Source organism: Tubulanus polymorphus, chromosome 4, assembly GCF_964204645.1.
Source record: "Tubulanus polymorphus chromosome 4, tnTubPoly1.2, whole genome shotgun sequence".
Lineage (NCBI taxonomy): Eukaryota > Metazoa > Nemertea > Palaeonemertea > Tubulaniformes > Tubulanidae > Tubulanus > Tubulanus polymorphus.
Genome location: NC_134028.1, coordinates 7,145,237 through 7,166,571, shown reverse-complemented (window position 1 = coordinate 7,166,571; position 21,335 = coordinate 7,145,237). Strand labels below are relative to the sequence as shown.

At 38.9% G+C, this 21,335-nt stretch overlaps 3 protein-coding genes across 4 annotated transcripts in view; 2 read left to right on the top strand and 1 right to left on the bottom strand.

Annotated features, from left to right (window-relative positions):
- Window positions 1-498: 498 nt before the first annotated feature.
- LOC141903283 (COP9 signalosome complex subunit 4-like) lies at window positions 499-5,299 on the bottom strand. Of its 2 annotated transcripts, none has more exons than XM_074791381.1 (10): window positions 5,215-5,299; window positions 4,574-4,653; window positions 4,330-4,481; window positions 3,721-3,824; window positions 3,377-3,530; window positions 2,892-3,127; window positions 1,791-1,924; window positions 1,475-1,590; window positions 1,085-1,169; window positions 499-817 (listed from the first exon to the last, which is right to left on the bottom strand). In XM_074791381.1, exons 1-10 carry the CDS (start codon window positions 5,286-5,288, stop codon window positions 684-686), a joined length of 1,269 nt encoding a protein of 422 aa, XP_074647482.1. In that variant the 5' UTR covers window positions 5,289-5,299; the 3' UTR covers window positions 499-683. The 2 variants fall into 2 exon arrangements, with proteins under 2 accessions (XP_074647482.1, XP_074647483.1); XM_074791382.1 differs by having other exon boundaries at window positions 1,839-1,924.
- Window positions 5,300-6,756: 1,457 nt separating this feature from the next.
- LOC141903648 (protein lin-54 homolog) lies at window positions 6,757-15,318 on the top strand. Its single transcript, XM_074791859.1, has 12 exons — window positions 6,757-6,911; window positions 8,223-8,978; window positions 9,547-9,700; window positions 10,200-10,330; window positions 10,958-11,200; window positions 11,520-11,641; window positions 12,070-12,150; window positions 12,561-12,706; window positions 12,973-13,067; window positions 13,604-13,791; window positions 13,923-14,098; window positions 14,230-15,318. Exons 2-12 carry the CDS (start codon window positions 8,301-8,303, stop codon window positions 14,250-14,252), a joined length of 2,037 nt encoding a protein of 678 aa, XP_074647960.1. The 5' UTR covers window positions 6,757-6,911; window positions 8,223-8,300; the 3' UTR covers window positions 14,253-15,318.
- A 1,670-nt stretch (window positions 15,319-16,988) lies between these two features.
- Window positions 16,989-21,335, top strand: part of LOC141903498 (cadherin-23-like) — a 60,289-nt gene continuing 55,942 nt past the window's right edge. Inside the window, exon 1 of the mRNA XM_074791619.1 lies at window positions 16,989-17,058. The gene's annotated coding sequence lies outside the window, so the exon portion shown is untranslated. The remainder of the gene's footprint in view (window positions 17,059-21,335) is intronic.

The window sequence follows — 21,335 nt, the reverse complement described above, 5'->3', positions numbered from 1 at the left end:
TCTTGATGTCAGATTAACAGTTACCACTATTTGCTGCCAACTACAAGATGTCTGCGGTTCTGCGACTGTTGCCACTATGAGTAATCTCTTGTAGCTGATCATATTCACTGTTAAGATATTTGCACTCTGGCAATTGGAATGACACAGTTCCCGATTGGCTGGCAATGCGAATAATCTCTGCTTCATTCTCAACACTTATTGATCGATTTTTAACTATGGCCGACTGAACTATCACTATGGCCAACTACAAAATAACTTGTTTTGTAGTAGCAACTGGAAATATGGTGGTAGCGAACGTGTTAAGGGGTTTGGATCTTACGTACGCATCAAATGTTTACCACAAGGGATACCAGAGGACTGCAAATCTGAATTAAATTTGAGACCAGGGCCCAGAAATCATTATCTTCATCCGTAGTTGAATTAATCTTATCCCACAAAGCTGTGGAACTGGAATCGAGAGCGACACAAGATTGAGCATTGATTTTCAACGGTAATACATATGGTACATATACATATATTTATTACACGTGTAAATCAACAAATATCAGCAATCCTATTTTACAAGACAGGTTTATCTTAGCACATCGTCGAAGCTAAAGACTTTCGGCCATATGCATCCAGAAGCAAAACAGAATATAGTCTTTGAATGATCTTTTCGCGTTGAAAGCACGATCTTTCACGGTTTACGTTGCCATATGTGCCTCGAAATGCTGGCTAATCCAATCGGGGGCAACGGTAGCGATTTTCTCGATTATATTGTTCACTTGTACGCACAAACTTTGAATCTGTTTATCCCAGTTCGGCAGCGGTTCTCGAGCTAAAAACGAAAATCGAAATGCGAATCATAATAAAGTCTATCCTTATAGAACGGTTTCGCAATTTTTCAATCATTTTTCTATTAGCGGATGAAGTAATTGATCTTAAAATCAACTTCAACAGCCAATACATCCAGCTCCTAACTAATTATTCTAAAAAAAGAAAAGTCTTAAGTAACTACATAAATGATCCTACCAGGAGACAAATTATTTGGATTAGACGGTGAATTTTAAGAATGAAGAATACGAAACAGACAGGAAAAACGTACTTTCAAAATGAACGGTAGAATCGATTTGATCGATGCATCCATTCATTCGAGACTCGCTTATCATCTGCGACGCTATTTTCTCAGCCTGAAATCAACGAAGAGAGAATATATATATATAACACCAGTCCGACCTTAGAAATCAAATCAAAAACAATTAAAAAGTAATACTTCCAGCCTGGAGTCCTTAAAGATGAAATCAGTTTAAGGAATCAAAAGTAAATTGAGCCCGTCTCATCTTATGTTTTGACGACTGAGTAGGACATGGCTTGAGTCCAAGATCGGTTTCTTAAGACTTCTCGAAAGTTCTTAGATTAGCGAAATTGGCTCCGACTGGTCTTAAATCTACCGGTAAGACCATGACTGCGCAAATATCATTTACGTTTCACATACCTTAGCTGGTGGGATTTCCAATAAAGCCCCAAGTTCTTCAAACGAGATGTTGTTGTACAATTTGCTCGCCGATAATAAATTATGTTCGATGACGGCTCGGTCCAAAATCGTTGATCCTAAAATCAGAACGTTCAAACATGAAGATGGGAATATGAAACTTGGAATATGAACTTAGTCACGACTGTGTGTTTTCAAAGTATAGTTAATCTTGCCTTACTCGGACACGGCCAACTTGGACTTTTGCTCTTGATAAAAAAGAAATAATTTTTCTGAATTCATAAGTTTTTTTCCTATCCTAAGCCGGGACTTTGCTTGCCTGAGACCATGTTGCTGGTCCCAATTAGGCGAGGTTTACTGTATTTACCGTCGCTAGTAGTTGCTTTCTGGTGACTTTGTAAAAGGGCTTCGAACTCGATCAGATCGCTGCTACGAATTATTCGATCTAAATACCTGCGGAAATACATGTACACATAGATAAAATGTAAATATCGACCTTCACGAAAATTGTCCTTTTTTTATCAACAAATGTATCGCACTTAGTGTTCGGAAAATATCATCCAAAGACGGACTTCTTATTTGAATTATGTATCTATCCAAGTTATTTATGAACCAAAACCATTTGGATATTTCAAAGAGCCAAATCAAATTTCGAACAGATCATTGGTTGCGCAGGGGGCAGCACCGACCGTTTTGGTTTTTGTGTCGAGTATAGCGGGACGTCTGTTTATAAATAAAACAATTTTTCATTTCGGATAAAAAGCCGATATATTCGTAAAATATATTTTCGATAGCCAAATAACGAAGATATCAATTTAAACGATGTTTACGTACGGAACATATCTACGATATGTTTTTAAGTAATTTCTTGTTACTCCAGAATATTATTACCTTGTTCCCCGAAACGAATCATCTAATCAAGTCTTGATGTATATCTCTTGAAATATGTAGACTAAAGTCGTAAACAAATGAGGGACTACATATAATCACAGACCAAGGTTCCTACAATTCCTGGTATCCAGAATTCAAGGACTTTTTAAGGAGTAATTTTGAAAATTCAAGGAGGTTTTCGCGGTCATATATAAGGAAAAAAAGTCGAAAATTCAAAAACAAAATCCCCGTTTTTCTCAAATTTTGATCAGTTGTTGTGTGTGCCGTTTTGGTTTTACATGTCTAAATCTCAAAGTGAAACAACGTTTATTCAGAAGTCACACAGTGAAGAATAATAGAATACACTGTTTTCTGAAAAGGACCTTTTGAAAATTTTTAATAGGACTTTCCCAGAATTTAAGGAGTTTCAAGGAGTTTATGGATATTTCTCAAAATTAAAGGATTTTCAAGGACCTTGAAAAATATTTTCAAAAATCGAGTTTTCAAGGATTCAAGGAGTTGTAGGGACCCTGCAGGCGCCAAAACTTACATTTTCTCGAGTATACTGAACGCCGGTAGTTGTTGACATCGTTCGTCTTTAAACAGCGTCGCCAACATACGCGAGCGCTGCTGTCCGGCCGATGCCAGAATCGTACAGATCAACGCGTTCTTCAACGCGAGCATTCGTTCCTCCTCGGCGATGATGTTCTTGTACGACAGTTCGCTGTAGCGTTGCGCCGCCTCGATGAACTTGCGTCGATAGTCGAGAACGCGGGCGTAGCACACCTGGAAACCGAGGGATCGAAAGTTGAAGCGTTGTAAAATCAGAAAGTTGTTAACGACAAGGCACAGGCGACAACGGTTCTCGGACTCAGGCCTGAATCTGGAACTCCACGCGTTCCCATCGCATTTTGGATATATGTTGTATCTAGGGCCAATCGCCAAATTTTGTCGAGAAAACTTTTTGAATTTCGACCCTGTCCATGATCATCAGATAAAGATTATGATGAGGACACTGAAAGTTAACTTAAGTACCTTATAATGAATAAGTAGTTCTTCATTTTGCGAATCGGCCTGCAACAGGGAGGCACGGTTGATGTAAGCTTCAGCTTGAACCGGATCGGAATCTTCCAGGAACAATCGCGCGATTTTCAAATACGTCTCCAATTTATAGTCATTTGAGTATTGCCTAAATAACGAAAAGAGGATCGTTTAGGTCTAGGACACGGTGCCCGCTTGGGAAGTATGCTCGACAATCCGACAATCATTTCAATATTCAACACCTCCAGGTGAATGAATACAGAAAGCAATGAACTTGAAACTCACTACATTCATGATAACGAAAGAAAGTCAATGCAATATAGGTATCATTGACTTACTTCTGTCCGGTTTCCAGTGGAATTCCGACGAGAACGTTCGCCGCCTCTTTCCAACACTGCTCCCTTTCATAGATATTACCGAGGTGTTGACGTATCGAAGCAACCTAAATAAACAGGCAAAAGAGGAGATTAGGCCTACCAGTATTCATACGAAAAATTGTATTCAATATCATAGATTCCGCTAATGCCAAGTGAGGATCCTCTAGGCGCTCCTTGTGAGTAATAGATGAACAATGTTGGATTTCTTCACAGATTCAATGGGGTATTGGTAAGGCTACTGTGGCAAGCGAGGTGAGTGAGAAAGCAAATCTCATACGATGACTTCGGTTAAGGAAGCCTTAAAATCAAGTTCAAAATTTCATTGAAAATAAACCGATTATCATTACGAATAATGCAGTTAATTGTTGCATCATCTGGTGAGTGTCAATGCCCCATTGAAATCTAGGACAAATCTGTATCCATTTTTGTAGCATCCATGTAAAAGGCTTGTAAATCCATGTAAAGAGTTGAAAATAAACATATTTTTCCGTCAAGTTTCTATCATCCAATGTTTTCTCTAGGACAGTATCAGGGTCAACACGATATTCTCAATATTTCTTAATGATTTACCTGTTCTTCGAACGAGATGACTCGAGGTTGAATTTTTTCCAGGGTGTAATGAGATATCTGTTTAGCCAGGTCGTCGGATAAAACTGGCAGATGCGCGCTGAAGTCGGCTAACAGTTGCCGCGATACGACCAAACTCACATTCTCATTCACCACTAAGCAGAGAATAATACAATGAATCAATATTAGGTGCGGTCTTAACAATTCGATAAGACATATAAATCAAGGGACATGATCTAGAACTTACTCGCTTCCACGAAATATTTCAATCCTTCAATCAGATCGGCCGGCGGCAACTTAAGTATTCCATCAAGAGTTGCCCGGTACCTGATGACAGAAGAGAAAATATTAGTAGTTCGATTTAAAACAGTTACATCCAACCCAGTTAAAGAGTCAAAACGGATTAAACTCTTTCAATCTTCTTTCGTCATCTATTTAGTTTATCTCAACCAAAGTCGTTGGTTAGTTAAAAAGTCAATAGTCATTGACTTTTAAATGTTATTAACAGTGCCTGTATTATACAACAGGCACTGTTGCCGTGTTGGCTTCAACAATTCAATTAGATTCATATACCTAGCCTAGATAGAGGCCTCCTAATAGATAAAAAATATTTAAGCATAACTCAGCGTCAACAGTATTATTTGAAAATCTTAAAGCGTATGTAGTTCACTCTGTAATTATCAATATTTTAATGTTTTTCTACCTATCAAGTTAGAGGGTAGGGAATAAACTTTTGAATTTAATTTGAATTGTGATAATTAGTGCGACCGAATCAAATAATCATCGTGACACTTCACGCGTTAAAACAGAAAAAATATTGAATCGAAAGAAATGGCGGTGCGTCCGGAATAACAACGAATAATTCAGAAAAATGACAATTTCACAAACTTTTCGGTTAAATCTTTGTGAGAACATCCAGAATTGTGTAAAGCGGTGAGTTGATGTTTGACATTAGCCGCCATTTTGTACTGAATATTCCACTCGCTGTGATTGGTCAATAGTCCTATTAAATTATCTTCATATTTTTTTAATTTCTTAATCATGGTTTACTTATGAATTATTTCTTGCTTTTTCCCTTCTGTTTCACCAGAAACCTGATTTGTTTTAAGATAAATAGACTTTATTGAATTGAAATGTTTGCGGTGAATATTACTCGCGCGCTATAGTGGGAATATTTCGTGGTCCAGTTGTTTCACATTTTCACCGCTAATATATAATGGGGCAGCACTTAACGGTCATAATCTGGCACGCCGGGCCGGGTAATCACACTAACGCGGGTCGATTTGTAAGGCGCCGTTGTTGATAAGTTAATACCTATTTTATGGCAATTAACAATTATAAGGTGATTAGTAGACTAATCCCAATTCTAAGGGACCCCGACTTCTACTACTAGACTATTTAAAGTGGTGTAATATTATATTAGTAGTTGTAGTGGTAGTGTAGTAGGTTAGTAGTAGTAGTAGTAGTAGTAGTAGTAGTTTTTTCGAAGTTCAAAATAAAAACAAACAAGTTTCACCTGAGGCCGGGATGAACGGGGCTCCGTGAGTCATCAAATGGGTGTTATGCTAATTCTAAAATTCGATGATAAAGGGAAGTTTGCCACGTCTTCTTCACTCAGTTTGACCACGGGGTTAGGACGGGTTCCACATTTTCACAGGTCATTTTTTACTTTTATGTTAAAAAAAATCGAGAAATCCCAAAATCGACGACAACATAGAAAACGTATGATTCTCTGGATTGGGATGTTATGTAAACAAATTTCTGGTAAAAGTGCGCGCAGTACGGCCTGACTTTAACTGCATGCATGAGTGCATTACGCGGGTTTTTTTATGTTAACTTCAATTTTTATGCCAAAACTTCCGTACAATCGAAAAAAACAAAGGCGTTACATTTTTGTTATTATTTATAAACTCTCAAAATTTTCAAATTACTTACATTGGATCGGTAATATCATTTTCAAGTTTTTCTCAAAACAATACCGGTATGAGTTTTACAACAAAAAAAATCCTTTCCAAAATCAATGTGTTAAAAAAACCTATTTGTGAAATCAAACACAACTCCGCACCCTCGTTAACAAACGATTCTACTGATCAATTGACGTAGAAAAAAAATCCATATAGTTTAAAACGTGAACCTGCACTTAAAAACAGCTATTCATAGCATCGGGTACCGGTACTCCATCGAAGTAAAAGTGAAAGTGTAAATTTTCACTGTATAGTTATTTAGGCAGGCCCTATATAAATTGAAGAGGGAAACATTTAGAATAGAAAATTCATCTTATTTCAAAGCACAATCTATTGAATTGCCAAACTATTAATGGACATTTTATTCTCATTTTCAAACTAATTTACGTATTTATGTATTAAGTGCGGATCTGCGATTTGTCGAGCTTCGCGGAGCCAATTACTATTATGGGATGTAATGGTGGGCGCGTGATTTTGAACAAATCTAAAATTCAAATGTGATCTGAAGGTGTTCCCGACTAAAAACCTCTTAAATGACCTCATCGGATTGATAATCCAACGTGTTTATTCGAGATTCGAGTATTTGATCCCGGCGTCGCCGTCGATTACGGACATAAAAAGGTGATCAACGATTTTTACGTTACCAAGATCGTGTCCGGAAAAACCCCACCCGATTATCGGCTCTATTTTCTTTAGGGCGCCGTTTTCAGCGCCAGAATTCACTCGGATGCTAGATTCTAATTAGATCTTCGGGTTGAATAAGTTTATATAGCGTGTTTTGATTCGGTTTAGCTCATTTTCCGCTATCGGTTTATATGCTTCGAATTCAAATTTCGCGTCCAATATGGCCGCCATGGCGGGTCAATCAAAACAATGAAGAAAAAAACAACGTTTATAGTCGTACAAATACGTTTTGTCGTCACAAACTGGGCATGTTAATGATTTTATTGTGGAAGATTTTCAATTGTTTATGTTTTCCTGAAAAATACCAAATATTATTTGACCTGCGCAATCGATAGGGATAGCCTGCCTGCTAAATTTACATTTTCTAATTGGCCGGAGGGCTGGGCCAAAAATCACTGCCAACGACTTTTTTATCCTTTCCCCCTCGGCAGGATGGCTTCGTTTTGAGGGTACTACATTTTTAGTTGGGATACTAAGAATTAAATGAAACTTTCCTGACGGCCCGTGATGCATTCTTTCTTTCCGTCCTGTGCTTTCGATTACAAAATAAAATCAAAGGCAAATTCAAAACTGGTATCCAAAGCTTTGAAACTGAATACTGACAATTGCGGATCTCATATCCTGTGATGATACTCTACAGATTTGTATAAATCGAGCCTTGTATCTTGAGCCTTGTGGGAAGAGATTTGACCTAATTAATGATCTGATGTACCACAGACAGTGGTTACACAGGATCGTAGAGCAACGTAGAGACAGCCACACTGCCAGGACTGGGTGAAAAAAAGACCTGATTACGTCAAGACTTTTTCTACGTATTAACCCTGTCTATTGTATTATCATGTGGAACCACGGCAGGGTCTTGTCTACCGAGGGAAACTGTTAATTGACCTACTTCTGATTGTCATCTTTATGATATCTATCCTAATAGAGGGCGGCCACTGACCTGGAAAACCTGGAAATCTCAGGGAATCGTTAAAAGATTCTGGGAAAACTCGAGGAATTTGACAAATTTTACCAACAACCAGAATTTGGATGATGCTATTGACCAAATTTCTTAATCAGCGCGTGATTCAATGAAAAGTGAATGAATTGTAACATTCTAAGCATTTGTCACTCAGGGAATGCTCGGGGAATGTTGTGTAACCACATGCAAAAAAACAGGGAAAACTCGGGGGATTTGTAACTGATGGAAAGTGGCCATCTCGTATTACCATTATTTTTAGGATAATTTTCAATGTTTTTTTGCAGATTTGTCGAGGAAATATCCGCGGAGAGTTGATTTTCGGGAATTCCGTGTTGCAGCGTCTCAACGTGGCGTCGTCAGAAATGACGAGTTCGCTGGCACTGGGGGCCATCTCCCAGCCGGCGGAAAACGAACTGGTCGCGTTGCAGAACATCCAGGCCGAATTGGATCGAATACAGGGCGTGTCGACGTCGGCAAGCGTCGGTGAGGACGCGACGGACGATTCCGCGACCGGTCAAACGAAATCGGGCGCCGACGACGTCAACGAGGCGACCGTCGGTTCGAACGAAACAACACCCACTGCGGAAAGGAACGTTACGAAGGTGATCGTCAAAAAACCGACGATCCCGATTACGCCGCAAGTTTTACCGTTGCCACGGTCGACTAGTCAAACGGCGGCCGTGATCGGACTACCGGCGGCGTCGCCGACTAAAACTATCACGATATCGAAAGGAGGACTAATCTCGCCGGCTAAGATCCTCATGTCGTCGACGACGACTCCGCCGAAGAACATCCTGCCGAAAAATAAACTGCCGTTGTCGAAAACGCCGACGAAAATCACAATGATTCCCGTTTCGGCGGGTAAGTCGCCGCAGAAGATTCTGTCGGGCGCGTTGACCGTGTTGCCGAAAGGAGCCGTACTGACGTCGGTGGCCACCGATAGCAGTAGTAAAATGTTGACGTTATCGCCGAGCAGAACCGGGTCGATTGCGTTAAAGCCTCCGCAGCAAACACAGTCGCGACAATCTATAGTTCAGTTGGTAAGTTTGAAATGTTTGACTATTGGGTCAGTGAAAGTGTTTTCCTCTCTGGGTTGGTGCAAGGGTTTATAATTGGGATTGGTCAGTGGAATACCCTTTATACTTGAATGAGTCAGTGGTATTAAAACCATGCTATGCCCTATACGGTGATGAGTCGAGAAAACTATGTATAGAACATTGCCCAGTTAAACCTAGGACACTAGAATGTACAGGGTCCCTATGACTCCTGATTCCTTAATAACTCCTTAACAGAAAATGCTTTTATAAGTGCTAGAAAGTCATTTAATTTGAGTAAAAAGTGCCTTTAAGTTTAGGTAGTGTAAAGGATGAAAATTTGCTTTACAAAACCACCGAATTTATGGTTTATCGAGATAAACAGAACCGATTTAGGAGTCCATAGTTGGATATGAAAGTGATGCAGATGCTTCTTCAAAATTTGAAATTTTTGTGTTTAAAACTCTTCATCTCAAGGAATGACTGATCTGTAGGGACCCTGTTGTAATCAATATTTTATGTTTGGGGATTCAGCCGTTACTTTGTATATGTATCTGTATTGATCTGATTTCAGTCGAAGCCGTTATCGACGATCAATCAGGGTGGAACCATTAAACAGATAACTATACCTATACCTGGCAATACAGTACAGCAAATACAAGTACCCGGCTCGAAATTCAATTATATACGATTGGTATCGAATCCTGCTAGCGGCACGCAAAGTCAAGGTTGGTACATCTTGAATGATGTTTGATATTTAACGATTTCAGGCCAGAAATATATAAACGAAATGCAAGTTCGAAAGCTTGAAGCGGTTGATTATAAGTTTTTGATTGTAATAGTCTTAAATTGAAGAAAAAAAACAAGAAGTGACTGAGCACAAATTTAGTTGAAATAGATTAATAATGAATGAAACCAAGCTCCGAGGTGAAAACGAATTCTGATTCATTTTGAAACGGGTGGAATTAAACCTGGAATGCCGTGAAATGTATTCTGGCGCGGTTGCTATGCACCATCTAGTCCCGACCCCATAATCTAACAATTGACTGGTTATTTGAAACATCGACCAGTTAAAGTTAATAAATTACTATTCTTTTTATCAGTTGAGACTAGTTATCATTCGCGCTAAATTGCGAACTTCTACCCTCTTCGCTTTGTGAGTTTTCCGTGAAAAAGGCCGATTTATTCGTGCAATTATTAAACGACGTAATTCCATTTTATTTTCAGGCGGTAAGGTAGCCACGATACCGATGGCTAGCATAAACCAGGTTCGACAGATAGCGCCTGCTACCGGCGCGCCGGTATCCGCGCCGATGAAAATTGCGACGGTCGCGATGAATTCAGTCACTCAACAGCAGGTAATAGAAAACGGCGAAATTGATAACTTTTCAGTTCCGGCGAATTCCCAATGAATGGAATCAGGGTAGTCACTTACTGGGAAATTGGGGAAAAGCCGGGGAATTTTCTTTTCTTGAAAAAATAGTTTTGAAAATATTTTGTAGAAAAGCTAAAAATTATCAAGTCAGGGAAATTTGTTGAGATAGTTAGATTGGGTGCATAGTCCACAAGGGCGGATCTAGGATTCTTCGAAGGGGGTGAACCTGAAAATTGGAACGGGCACTAAATTTGAGTGGGAAAGATTCGGCAATGTGAAGCCTGCAAGGATGACAATTGGTGTGGGCTTCTAGAGGCCCTCCACAGAAAAATTAGGACATAAGGGGACTTTTCTGACCCTCATCATGACCCATTTGGATTTATTGACTGGAGGGCACACTTAAATTTTGAATCCATCCAGGTGCCCCCTCCCCCCTTTATCTGCCATTGGTCGAACAGTTTCAGTCTAATTAATTGATGATCGAATTCTTAGTTAAATCTGGATAAACAGTTGGAGAATAGTCGGGGGGAGCAAAACAGATGAAAGTGGTCGCCTTGTGGAAACGTTTCTTGTTTTAACCGTAACTAATGTACTTTAGTCTCATTAACAGATCGCCGCAGCTCGGTTGATCACCGGTCAGTCGTCTCAGCCGGTCACTCAGCGTATTCTGTTACCGGCGACCACGTCGGTCGTCCGGTCGACGGGAACGACGCTCGTCACGACGGCTCAGATACGACCGCCGAGCGGCGGAGGGATAGTCACGCTTCCTCCCGGCGCGACGCTTCTATCGACCGGCGATAGCAACACGGCGCGTTATACGTTACTTCCAGCTCAATATATCTCGACTAACCCTGTAAGTAATGCGTATTTAGACTTCTCGAGCAACGCTCTCCGCGTGACGTTTTGATCCATAGTTTCGTTAATAATCAGTCGATCTACCTTTATTATGCATCAATTTGTTCAGTGAGGAATTTGCCATCAGAAAGTTGTTTTTGAATGCATATTCCTTACATAACAAATTGATGCATAAAATACATAGATCAATTTAGTATTAACGAAATTACGGACCAAAATGTTACATGTGTGATGAGACAGTTGTCATTTGTTGCTAGATTAAATACGCTCATTGCAATCTCTGAAGTCTGAATGTTGTTCGATTTTTTTTTTCGTAGATGAAGAAGCCATTGGTGAGACCGGTAGCGCCCTCTGCGCAAGCTACTCCGGTGTCTGAAATGATAGTGAGCGAATCGTTGCCACTCGCTGAACCGCCGAGCGTGTCTCGACATACGAACGGGTAAGATATCTTTACTTGCAACTTCGTCTAAACATTGCTCAATATTTCTCAGTTTTCCTTGCCTAACTCGGGCATGATTGCCAAGACACCAACTATCTTGACTAACTTGGTCGACCCCTGACCTGGAAAACTGGGGAAATCAGAAAAATCTAGGAAAAGAATCACAGAAAACTCAGGGTCCAGTTCCACAGTTCTGAGTTATGATTTGAGATAACTCATAGAAAATGAACTAATTTTAACTCAGAGTTAACTCTAACTCACTACTGTGGAACTGGATCCAGGGAATTTGGATATGTTATTAACCACGTTTCTTTATTAATAGAAATTCATTAAGGGCGAATAAATTGTAACATTTTGAACCATAGATACTGCAATTATAAATGAATTCCCGTCTATACTAGCGATGCTTGAATGTATTTTCTTTACAGATCGAGTAGTGCAGAGACTGCAGCTCCGGGACAGCGACCGCGAAAACCCTGCAACTGTACCAAATCTCAATGTCTTAAATTGTAAGTTATCAAAATGAGACAAAAACGTCAGTCTCTATGAGGAATAGAAGACATTGATTTCACATCATTTTGAATAAGATTGAATTGGATACAGAATTTTCAATGGAAATTTTGAAGACACTTAGATTAATTTCTTCATGATCCATGAATAATTAGGTCGATAGGAAAGATGGCTGCGATTGATCATTTTTGTACCTAAAACAGTCATTTTTGTCTGAACTTGTAGCATTTCTGAATTTAGAGACTTGTAGCTTGTTTACTTTAGGTTTGCCATTTTTCATTGCAATTCTTGGCCTTGTTGAGTTCTTTAATAAGTATCTTAGGATGTCATGTTCTATTAGGGTACATATAATGAAATGATATTGCTATTGCTGATATTTAAAATTGTCGTCGATTTCTCTCTCTGGCAGGTATTGTGACTGTTTCGCGAATGGTGAATTCTGTAGCAACTGTAACTGTACGACGTGTGCGAACAATCTCGAACACGAGGAGGAACGATCGCGGGCAATTAAATCTTGTCTCGATCGAAACCCGTTCGCTTTTCACCCGAAAATCGGTATGTGTATTATTATTATCATGCGCCGAAATATGACGCAATCGAAACGCGTGGTCGAGTTGATAATATCCTATATGAAATGATTCGCATTTGGTGAAACCATGGATGAATTTATGTGGCCACTGACCCGGCAAACCTGGAAAACTGAACTTCGAAAAGTGCTTCGTTGTGCCTAGGATCACGTTACAGAATTCTGCGTTTTCCTAAATTGTTCTGGTCCTATAGTTTTTAGGCGTGTATGTATACAATGTACGTATATTTTCTAGGTGCTGGTAAAAGCACGGGAGGAAGCAGACGTCACAATAAAGGTTGTAATTGTAAAAAGTCCGGCTGTTTGAAAAATTACTGCGAATGTTATGAGGTAAGTGTTCTATCTACTCGACATCCAACTGCGTTGATCCTCATAGAATGGTCCTGAGAGTAACGTTCTGTTAGCTCTTGGTGGCACAAATATATACACAGCTGACAGTTGACATTAGGAGGGAAATAGGTGTTGGAATTAATTATGGGAAGTTTCGCCCATCAGCTCTAAGTCTTTAGTAAGTTCTTGGGAAAAATGTGCAAAATCTCAAAGAATTTTTCCCTATTCTACTTATGGATGCTTGACCTTGTTTCGTGATAATGACATCACTGGGAAAGCCCTTCAGCATCCAAAAGTTCAATGAATTTAGAATAAACATAGTATTGATGGTTCTGCCTTGTGCCCTGAAAACCTTACTACGTAACCTTATCATAGTTGAACCTTCTTACTACAGAGGGGTTGCGCAGATTCCATGTTTATTGCAAATCCCAGAACAACTGTACTAAGTTGATCCTACTGGACCCATGGTACTTTGTTATTGTGGTTATAACTCCAACTCTAATGATTTCAATGCTAACGTCTCGATATGCTTACAGGCGAAGATTTTATGTTCGAACATGTGTCGTTGCGTCGGCTGTAAAAACTACGAAGAAAGTCCGCTCCGGAAGACGTTGATGAATTTAGCCGACGCAGCCGAGGTTCGCGTCAATCAACAGGCTGCTGTTAATAGTAAATTATCATCTCAAATGTCCGACGTGAAACACCAGACCTCGTCGGGGGAAAGGTAAATTTTTCAGCGATGACTTAAAATACCTGTGATATTTTAAAAATGGCAGAAAAAGTCCACCCCGGCGCATTTTGTAATGGGCATACTGCCATAGTGCATCTTTGACTTTTGTGTATCTATATATTCAGGTTGCCATATACGTTTATAACTCCGGAGGTCGTCGAGGCCACGTGCGCGTGTTTACTGGCGCAGGCTGAAGACGGAGAACGAACCAGGCAAAGCAATGCTATGCAAGAAAAAATGATTTTAGAAGAATTCGGAAGGTGCTTGTTACAAATTGTCGAATCGGCGAACCGGACGAGAGGTATGTTCAAGTTATTCCGTGGAATCATTTGGCTTGTTTCGGAATATACAGTTATGAGTAAATTGTGGTTTTTTATTCCAGACCAGAAAAAAGATTCTACGTGTCAATTTTTCGTTTATCCTATTTTTCAGCTCAAAGTCCCATGCAACAGTGACATTAGAAGTTGGCTACCGTATATGACATTTATTGAACTATGGCAGCTTTGTTTCTTACCGAAATCGGATTATTTATTTATTGTGTTTTTACTGTGGAGAAGAACTACCCACTTTCGCGTGTATACCGGTATGAAAGCGCAGCTGTCCGGTTGTTTAGATTCGCCGGTTGTTATGACCGGGAGTTCTGAGTTTCGTGCTGCCTCGCTGATCTTTGAGAGACGCTACGTAGAACCGAATGTCGGGTAGCGGTGATCGGAGACATCGTTCGTCTACGCGATTTGAAACGGGGAATTATTTTTTAAGAAAATCTATGCAATGAATTAACGTCGATACGGACAGAGATGTATCACGGCCGAGAGGATTTCCTATGCTTTTCGATGAATTCGATATTTATTTCATTCGTTTCCTTGATTTACACGCGCATCTGTGACTGGACTGTTCAGGGGCTGGTGCTCTCGACGCACAAGTACAGGGAGTACGGTCACAAGTACAGTCTCGGAAACTCTCGTTTTATTATCGAAACTCGGGAAATTTGTGATTTCGACATTAACGGGAAGGGGGGATAGGTTTATTTTTAATCACCGGCAATCTCGACTGGAATTATACTCCGATAGATTTGTACTGATGTCTAATTTTCAGAAGATATGCAAATACAGTAGAACTCCGTTAATTCGGATGACTAGGGACTGCCACGATTTATTCGAATACAGATAATCCGAATTGAATAATAGTTAACACAGTTGTTCCAGGTTTTAAACGGATCAAATATTTCAGCATCGGAATCATATGAAAATCCTGATCGAGAAATCCGAATTAAGTTAGTTCTACTATATAATCAAACCTATTTTGTGAATCTTATTCCAGTATTTACCGCGTAGTTTTTGTTCCCAAAACAACTGGGACTGCATAGATTAGCTTAGTTGACTATCAATTTGGTCATCGGGCGGTTTAAAGATAAAATGGCTGGGCTGGGGGGGAAACACGATTGAATTGTTTATGGAAAAAAAGACATTCATTCTACAAGAATTTTAGAACGCTCATTGTAGAATGCAGTAATAAAGATGATAACCGATATACTAATTTTATAATTGTACATATATTTAGATATATATATATACATATATGTATACATATGAAGCTTGTGTATAAAATTGATTAGTATCGATGCTTGTACAGGTGTGAGAAATTACAGTAAGCCTTCCGTAAGTCGGATCGGTGAAAGTCAGATAATCGTTTATATCGAATGAATATTGATCGTCCTGATTTTTCGTTCTTTTTTTCAAAGAAACTTGAATACTCCAAAGTTGGATTTTATAAGTCAGAAATTCGCCTAGGAAAAGAAGACTAATCTTGTTGTACTTTTCCTGGTAAGAAAATAAAGAATCAGTTAAATTACTCACCAAAAGTTGGAGGGCTATTTTCTTGCAGTTTGATTTCTTCCCTGTCCCAACCCCTGTTCCTGGTTTGAAATCGACGATTCATGTCAACAGTCGTTACTTTAGTTGTGGCTAATGTGTTAGAATAGAAAAAAAAAACCCTGTATTTAAATCATTTCTCGTAGATGTAGATAATTTTTCCATTTACAGAAAGTATTTCTCGTAGTTTTCGGGAAAAAAGGCTAAATATCCGACTTATAACATCCGGAATTGAATATCCAGATTTTTCTTAGTCCCAAAGGATCCGACTTTCGCAAGATATACTGCATTACAGAATTATGTAGTCGATAAAGCGCAGTTACTTTCATCGATATCTGCCATTTAAAGTAGTCTATATGGACTATTTCTATCTGCGCTGATGTTTATGTCTGACATCTGCCAAAATTTGTGAACTGACCTCATATTTTAAACATTTTCAGAAAATGATTTTAGTGTACTACTCTATGACGATGTTTGTTTGATAATTTTCTGGGTCTCGCGACATGAGCTCGAAATTTTTGGCAGTACACCCAGTTGAGATATGAATTGTAATGTTTCGAGATTATTTTGTTAACCGGGACGGATCCTAGGAGAGTGTGCAGGGGGTGTGTTACCCTCTTTTAAAGTCAAGTTGCCCTGAATTTTATGGGACACTGAAAATAATGAACTGATAGCAAAAAATTTAGATTCATTTGGGGTGCACCCCTCTGAATCGGACTTTAAATCCGCCCCTGAATAATTTATTTATCGATTTATGATGACGATAGGAGTGGATTTCTCGCAGTAGAATAAACTAAAAGATACTGTACTTTTCGATTTAACTTGAGTATTTTTGTCGTTATTTCTTGTGGTCTCGTTTTCATGGAACTATTCTGGTGTAGGGCCTACGATGGATACAGGGTCCCTACAGTTCAGTCATTCCTGCATATAGGTAGTTTTGAAGGAGACTGCTGGTCACTTTTGTAAACTGCAATAAAATTTGTAATCATTTCATTTCAATAGCTGCCGGGTCTGTTGTAAGTGGCCAGCTGGGTCAACTTCTAAGCTCAGCAGAAATGAGAAACAAGGTATAAATTTGTTTGCCTAAAGAAGGAACAGTGCTAATTTGCTATCCGAAATAAACCATGAAAACTGTAATGTTTATAGGTCATTTCGAATAGTTATTTATTTTTCATTAGTATTTGTATGAAAAGTTTATCCCGCGGGCACGAAATCTCGAACCGCGTAACTGAAACATTTGAAGTAGCTTACCGTACAGTGCTTCCCTCTAATACTTCCTGGTATGGATTTCCCCCGGTTTCACTTCCGCGTTCTGCGCGTTCGCTGCTCGGCTCTCGGTCTCAGTGATCATCAACAGGATAATCGGAAACAAGTCAGATAACATGATCAGGTAATGAAAAACTGGTCCTAAATAAAAATTTAAAAATTTGTAGAAGAAGGTAGTGAAGGTTGATTGAATTATTTCTGTATTAGTCAATGAGGTCCTGGCTCGGAAACGCAAGTTTCTCTGATTGTACGCTCGCACAGAGGGGCTCGTATCAGAGTTGTAGGTTATAAAAAACGATAATCTGTTAATCCTATGTCTATAGTATATATAAAATAACTATTAATAACTGACAGGTGACCATTGGGTAAAAGTGCAGATCCGCAACTCTCGTGGTTGACGCAATCTGCTGAATGACAGAATCCAGGCTAAAATCTTTCTACTCTCTCTAGTGAAGATATCTTAAAATTAGCCAATGGCAATGTACTGAATTGCTGATGACATTTTGAATCTGAAACAATGATATTTCATGTAATTGATTGAACCGTTTATGCGGAGAGGTGCGGATCTGCACTTTTACCGACCATTGTTATTTTATATATACTATAGACATCGTTTTTACATTACCTACAACTCTGATACCAGCCCTTGTGATTGATTGTACGTACTCTGATTCTGCCGTTCTGGCTCGTTTTACTGCTGGCATGTCAGGCACGTTCATTTCGACCAGATATACTCTACCTATTCCTGAACGGCATAAGCACAATTCTTTACAGTTTTTATTTTAGAAATATCAATTCCGAATCTGACGCCTCGTTAGTTGTATACATACATCACATGGACTTGAGCCAAGTGATTCTACAACAAAATGACCCACAATAATTCTGCCACTACATGTAAACTTTCAGGTCGTCTTTGCAAAAAATAGGGGGGTTTGGGCGGCGTTGGCCCCCTTGGATTCGCCCCCGCTTTTACAGGTTGATGACCAGTCATTGACATCATTGTAATCATATTGTGAATAGAAGAAAAATGGGACACAGCCCATGGAATTTCCAGGTTCTCCGTCGTTTTTTTTTCTAAAATGGGAATTTTTCTGCCAGAAAGGCAGTTAAATACGAAACTAAAACAATATTCTATCTAAATAGATACAACCTCAAACCAGCCTAACACTGATGAACTCCCAACTGTTTATGGATTGAAACCTGGGACGATCTTCCGTTGTACAAACCATACCAGTACCACAGTACACCACTGAACTGTAGTGACTAAATTTAGTATAATTTTATTAACGTCGACTATTAATCAATGGTATTGTTTAATTTAATTTTCAATGGCCCAACCAAAGCTAATAAAAGATAATTGGGCTGAAACTGTTTTTAGCTGAACAGAAAACGGGCAAAAGGCTTTGGGGGTGTTCGTCAGAATGAACTAATTGAATCGGTTTGTTCAAATATTTTAAATCAATGTTTAGGTTTCTAGGCTTATGTACTGTATGTGCTAAGCCTGTTTATTTGATAATCAATGCTAGGATCCTATTCACCCAAACTACCCTCAGCTGGGCCTCAATTGATTTTCTCTGCGGAACATCAAAACCGTCGACGACAAACATCTGTTAGCAAAACTAGATCATAATTTAAAAACTGATCTTTCATTTTCCAATGAATACTTTGTATTGTTTTCGCCAAAAGCAAGGATGCGCATATGTTCCTTCTGAAGTGGACTCTCAATTTTCACAAGATTACTATGATACCCCTGACGTCAATTGTGGTGTCGTTTATAGAAAAGTTGTATTGTATTCCTACTACGCCCGCCTTGATATGCATGCCAGGTTAGGTTTAAATAATAAATGAAACTTTCTGCGGGCTACAAAACAATATTCTCTTTATTAACAATGAAAGTGAAATTCTATGGTTATTCGAAACCAGGGTTTGTAATGTAGTATAGTATATGCTTGGGAAATTCAGTAATGTGATAACCATTATTACTCATTCTCTGTGTACATGGATACAGCCAGCTCTTGTGTGTAATAGGGATTGATTAATCTAGGTAGGCTCCATATGATCCTATGTTCAATTTAGATTGGATTAAATCTTTTTTTTTCAGAAAATAAATCATAGCTGATTATACTGAACTGGCTAGTTCGCGATATTCATATGAAACTTTTATTTCAGAATCTTTTAAGTTCTTAGGCCTTTTCTTGTGATAACTTTCATAAGGGTCCATGTTTTTTATCTATGTATTTAAGACAAGAGTAAAATACCATTAGAATAACTACTTTTGTGATGTGAGATTGCCCGCAATTTGTTCGATTTTGTTGAACTGAGCTTAAACTGGTTTATTAAATATCACAAAATCTATCTGAATGAGTAGGCTAAGATAAGTAAGATATATTCGATAAGTAAGTCCAATTTGTTAGGCTTGAATATGATGGAACTCCAAATTTGAGCGGATATGGATATGCATACATTGTATATGTCGATTGTGTCATGAAATATCGTTGTTTTCATCACTATTATTGTTTATGACAGTTGTTGTATCAGTGTTCAGACACTATGGGTGTGGTGGTTTTAAAATGCCTTGCCCATCAGTCACTCCCAGCAACGGCAGTTCATAGCAGTTAGGCGATGACCATTTCATGAACCCAGTTTGATTACATTCTCATGTTGTCGAAAATTTCATTCCCAAAATAAAACGAATATAGTATCAGTTTTCATTTTTGTCATATTTTGTATAATGAATTTTTCTTTCACTTCCATTTCCAAATACCAAAAGTCCCTTCAGAAAACAAAATACCGGTAATGTGTTTTCAAAAGTGTTCCATCACTAGCAGATTTGTTGGTTAATTTTTGCATTTGAAATGAGGGATAGTGTAGGAATAATAAGTTGCATTCACTCAGGGATTTCAGTACGGTACTAAGCATTCGCACAGTTGAATTTTTCAAGGCAAGGTACCGAAATACAGGGCTTAACAGACTTAGCAAGCACAGGATATGATGCCACTCAGAACACTGGATCTAGAGTTGTAGGGGTACTTACTGTAGATGGCCGCATATTTTCAGTAGTCTGGACATAGATACTAGACTTAGCTTAGATACTAAACGAGGGGATGACCAATGTTTTTAAAATCATTTTTTACTTTTAAAACAAATAAGAAGCCATTAAAAAGAACGAAAATGTTTAGGCAGTTGTATGAGTTAGATGATTTGATGCTCACTTTAATCAATACATGGACAAATATTTTTGTTCATGTTTGGAAGGAGTTTGATATTACTGTTAAGTTTACGCCGAATTGGCAATTCAAACTACCCTTCCTATGGAAATGCCATTTTGAAAACGCTCCCCTTAATCAGCATCAGACCTAATGACTTCCTAAGTGTTGAATCCATGTGAATGCAACTTGGTTAGAATCTTGTGTGAACGCCGTCATAGAAGGTTACACCTGTAGATCCAATCTTTTTCCATACATGTAAGCGACAAGCCTATCGATGCGGCTGCTGCTGCCCAAATCCACCCATTCAGACATTTGATAATTTATCGTCATTATTTTGCCAATTTCTGATTGGCAAGGCTTTGACCTTTCTTCAGGACATATTTTGATTGAACGAAAATGAAAAACCGACGCCATTTTCTTACTGACAGAGGATGGTTTAGGGCTAGAGATTGATAGATACCCCGCGTAAAGGTCATTAAGACTACAGATTTCCCTTTCACCTGGTTGGTGTTTGCACGTAGCAGCGATACTACGTCGTCATGCGATATGCTGTCAGTAAGCGCCGTGCTGGGTGTGGTACTCAACGTATCGGCTTCGACTTCGACAGTAATTTTCTATTGACTGCGCTGAATTCATCGTCATCGTCACAAGACGTTTGTCTTACGATGCATGGAATAATCTCGTTCGATCAAGTGGATTATTGTTGTCACAGGAATCGGCCAACAATCGCTGCGAAACAGATGATATAGAAATAACTGACATCTGCGTTATTGTGTTATTCATAGGTATGTCAGCATGTAGCCTACCTTAACCTTGATATAATGAAATTAAAGCTTCATTATAAACAAAATCAACGTTGAAAACCAGTATGAAATTAATTTGATTCTCTTTATCTTACGTTTGTTATATCAAGTACGAACTCACTTCGTTTGAATGACTGTTGGCTGCCCGAGGTTCCCATCGTACGGGGAAATTGAGAGAAACTTCACGACGATATTTCTCGGTCTGGAAATATTTGGGAATTTTATTAGATTTTTCTCTAAACTGGGAAATATTTGGGAAATTTACTTTACGCTTCGTGTAGCATAGTTCTGGCATGTCAATTGTTTGCCCGGGGCAACTTTCTCCAGCAATTGTTTTTGAAAATTGCATTTATCAACCAGCTATCACTAAAAAGTGTTGACATCATCCC